The 3,775-nt window shown below is 35.5% G+C and overlaps 1 protein-coding gene across 1 annotated transcript in view; it reads left to right on the forward strand.

Moving 5' to 3' along the window:
- Positions 1-3,775, forward strand: part of LOC107660248 (protein diaphanous homolog 3-like) — a 273,308-nt gene that overhangs the window by 132,580 nt on the left and 136,953 nt on the right. The window contains exon 17 of the mRNA XM_016449516.1: positions 2,863-2,958. Within this exon, the coding sequence (XP_016305002.1) occupies positions 2,863-2,958 (96 nt within the window). The remainder of the gene's footprint in view (positions 1-2,862; positions 2,959-3,775) is intronic.

A 3,775-nucleotide genomic window follows, 5' to 3' on the forward strand; every position in this document is an offset into this window, starting at 1 on the left:
TTGCAATTATACCTTTCAAATAACATTACAATAAAACTTGTAAGGTAATTAAGAAAAGTGTATATATGCGTTTTATTCTCTACTTACTAATTTAACGTTTGATTTTCATCTTTTAGATGGCTCTCTCTGCCAGTGCCTCAGTCTGAATCGCTGCTTCAGCAAATTCACAATGACCAAAACTTACCGCCTTGTGTTATATCGACCAATCAGAGCGTTTGTCAAGGCAGAATTTCAAAAACGACCAATCATATTAAACAGAGACATAGAGCATAATTTAAATAAATTGAAATTTTGAGTTCATTACACTTCAAATCTTAATTCAAAAGATTTTTGCTCCCAAATGAGTTAATTAAACATACCTGTTTAATTTTTGACTCCAAAACTTGGCATTTGAAGTAATGTTAAGTTATGATAACTTGATTTCTTTATTAATGACAACATTGGGGTTTACAGTGTACAGTCATCACAGCTGTGTGGCTCTAATCTCATTCTTCACAGCTGTCTTGCAAAAGACCAATCCCCTTACTCTCTCAGCATGACCATTACACACTCATTGGCTCTGCCTCAAAACCTAATGAGCTACCTAGACAGTATTTTTTGGACATGTTCAAATTGAAACTACCTACCTGGACAGGATTTTCGGACATTGAAATCAAGTTCAAGTGAATTCTGCCTACTTAAAGTTTTAGGTCATCATAAACAAATTTAAATTAAAGCTACCTACCTAGACAATGTTTTAAGCATCATAGACATGTCCAAACTGAAGCTACCTACCTAGAAAGCTTTTTTGGGCATCATTGACAAGTTCAATTGAAACTACCTACCTAGAGCGCATTTTTTTCGCACCATAGACATGTTCAAGTTGAATCTACGTACTTAGACAGCATTTTTGGGCATCATAGACAAGTTTATATTTAAGATACACAGGCCCGGTTTCACAAACGGGGCTTAGCTTAAGCCAGGACTAGGCCTTAGTTAAATTAAGATATTTAAGCAACTTTTACAAAAATGCCTTAAAAGAAAACATTACAGGTGTGCATCTTGACACAGAACAATGACACGGACATATTTTAAGATATGTCAGAGCAAGATATTTTCAGTTGAGACAGCTCAAACATGCATTTTAGTCTGGGACTAGCTTAAGCCTTGTCTGTGAAACCGGGGGACAATGTTTTTGGCCATCATAGACATGTTCAAATTGAAGCATTTCAGAGCTCCAGACTGCGACCAAATAGATAGTTTTCAAGCTAAAGTAAAGTAAAAGACCGCTTCTTAAACCAGAGAGGGTGAACATGTTGGTATTCTTGTGGGGAAAAAAACATGCAAGCACTGTCACCGATAGCAAGTTTAGTTTGACTTTTCTTTTTGTTTTCATTTTGAAAAGCTTGTTATCTTTGCTGTCTACCTCATGTTACGCTATGGAGGCTCTCATTTATTTATTTATTTTTATTTTTATTTGATTCCTCAAGGTTTGCTAAACGTTCTGTAATTTATTAGACTGTATATAATACAGCATGTGGTGTATGCCATGCCTCATCTTATTCGTTTTTGTTAATAAACGTTTTGTAAGCTAGTTTGTCATTGTATCTTACTGTTTTATTGTTGTTGTGCTTTTTAATTAAGAATAACAATGAATCCATCTTTTGTTTTAGTCTTAAAAAGTGAAAGGTGTGTAGATGTATGTTAGCAAAACAGACAATTATCTTTTCTTGTAAAACGTGAGAAGATCGCGAATTCGAAAGTGAAAGCACCTGAAGCCTTGTTAGGGTTAGGGTTAGGGTTTGCTTATAACACAGCAAAAGAGGTACTCCTGTTCACAAAATTCAAATCACAAATAATACTACTGATGAAAAAGAATGAGTTGAATGTTAACCGCTTTCGTTTCCATATAACTATAAACTGATAAACGTTCATCAGCATGCATTGATTAATCCCATGTTGTAGCGCAAAAAATAAAATAAAATAAATATTGCGATCAAATCATGTGCTCGTGCGACCAACTGAGAAAGTTAGTCGCAAAAGAGCGACCAGTGGGAAGAATGAGTCTGGAGCCCTGCATTTCTTGAGCATTATGTACGGTGGCCCAGTAGTGCACAACACAATGAAAATCAAAAAAGCAAATACAAGTTAACAACAACGCGGAATCAAGCCACAGCACAATAGAAAAGACAACACAACGGAAATGCTCCCGCTCTCTTTCTTGACCACTATAGAAGATGTGTTAAAGCTATAAGTATAAGCTATATTATACCAGAGGTAACGGTCTAACGAATTCCAAATTTTGGACATTTTACTGTTTACTGTCCATTGTGTTGCGGCTTGTTTCTGTTGTGTTGTGCTAATTTCATTGTGTTGTGACTTGTTTCCATTGTGTTGTGCCAATTTTGTTGTGTTGTGCTGATTTTGTTGTGTTGTGCACTACTGTTCCACCGTAATTATGGGTGCTTGAAAGTCTGCTATTTTCTGTTCAGCACACATTACATCACTCTCCTCCTCTCTCATCAACAGACAAACATGTTTACACAATGCCATCCTGCTCATCATCTGACCCCGAGAGGTCAACATATCACAGAACCCGCGGGTCCTTATTAAATGCATTTTCCTTAAGGCTTTGCTCTTTAATTATTCAGTGTTTTCTGTTCAGTGGTGTTTAAGATGAAATGCTAGTTTCTTTCTCACATGTGATTGGCAGTGATGGTGAAAAATTAAGCGTGGACTAATGTGTTCCCACTGCTGTAGTCCAATAGAATGCTTCATACTCTGTGTCAGTTCTTTGCTCGTTCAAACTGGTGTTTTTGGACATGGTTTTCTGCATGCATGTACTTGGGTGTGATGATAAATTGTGATGATGATGATTTTCAGCTCGACGAGAAGATGAGGACCTGGAGGGGAAGAAATGCATCAAAAAGAGGGTCAAAGAACTGAAAGTGCTGGACCCAAAGATAGCACAGAACCTCTGTAAGTATTATCCAGTAATCTTTTTCCACACCATTTAGATTTTTGTTTTTGTTTAATGTTATTTTACTTAATTTTGTTTTATTTGGTTTGGTAAACAAGGTTTTTTGTTTTATTTATTTATTTATTTGTTTATTTATTTATTGCAAAGTTTTGTTTTGTTTGTTTTTGTTGTTTTAGTTTATTTTAATTTTTTAAATTTTAAACATTAGCTAGGTTAAAGGGGGTCAACAAACTTGCGCTTCTGTCTCAAAAATGTAACAGTCATGGCATGAGATACACACAAAATACAGCAAGATCCAATAACACCGATGTGACCCATGCACATAGACCAGGGTTCCTCAATTAGTTTTCGCCGAGGGCCAGTGGTGGAAAGAGTACTGAAAAAATATACTCAAGTAAAAGTACCATTACCTTCCAAAAAATGTAGTGTGAGTAGAGTAAAAGTACTTGTCCAAAAAACTACTTGAGTAAAAGAGTAGCCTATTTAAAAGTACTCATGAGTATTGAGTAGTGAGTACTGAGCTGTGGATTCTACCCCCTCATAATAAATGCGGTACACCGCAATTGATACCTTTTTAAAATGTTGTACATTCTGTAATTCACATTATCTTGTTTGTCATAAAGAATGAAGAATATCTATCATCCAGCAATTTTAATTTTGACTGCCAACTCTTTAAAGGGGTCATATGATGCGATTTCAATTTTTCCTTTCTCTTTGGAGTGTTACAAGCTCTTGGTGCAATAAAGCAGATCTGTAAAGTTGCAAAGACTAAAGTTTCAAATCCAAAGAGATATTCTTTATAAAAGTTAAGAGTCA

The sequence above is a fragment of the Sinocyclocheilus anshuiensis genome, unplaced genomic scaffold, assembly GCF_001515605.1.
Source record: "Sinocyclocheilus anshuiensis isolate Anshui unplaced genomic scaffold, SAMN03320099.WGS_v1.1 scaffold1579, whole genome shotgun sequence".
NCBI lineage: Eukaryota > Metazoa > Chordata > Actinopteri > Cypriniformes > Cyprinidae > Sinocyclocheilus > Sinocyclocheilus anshuiensis.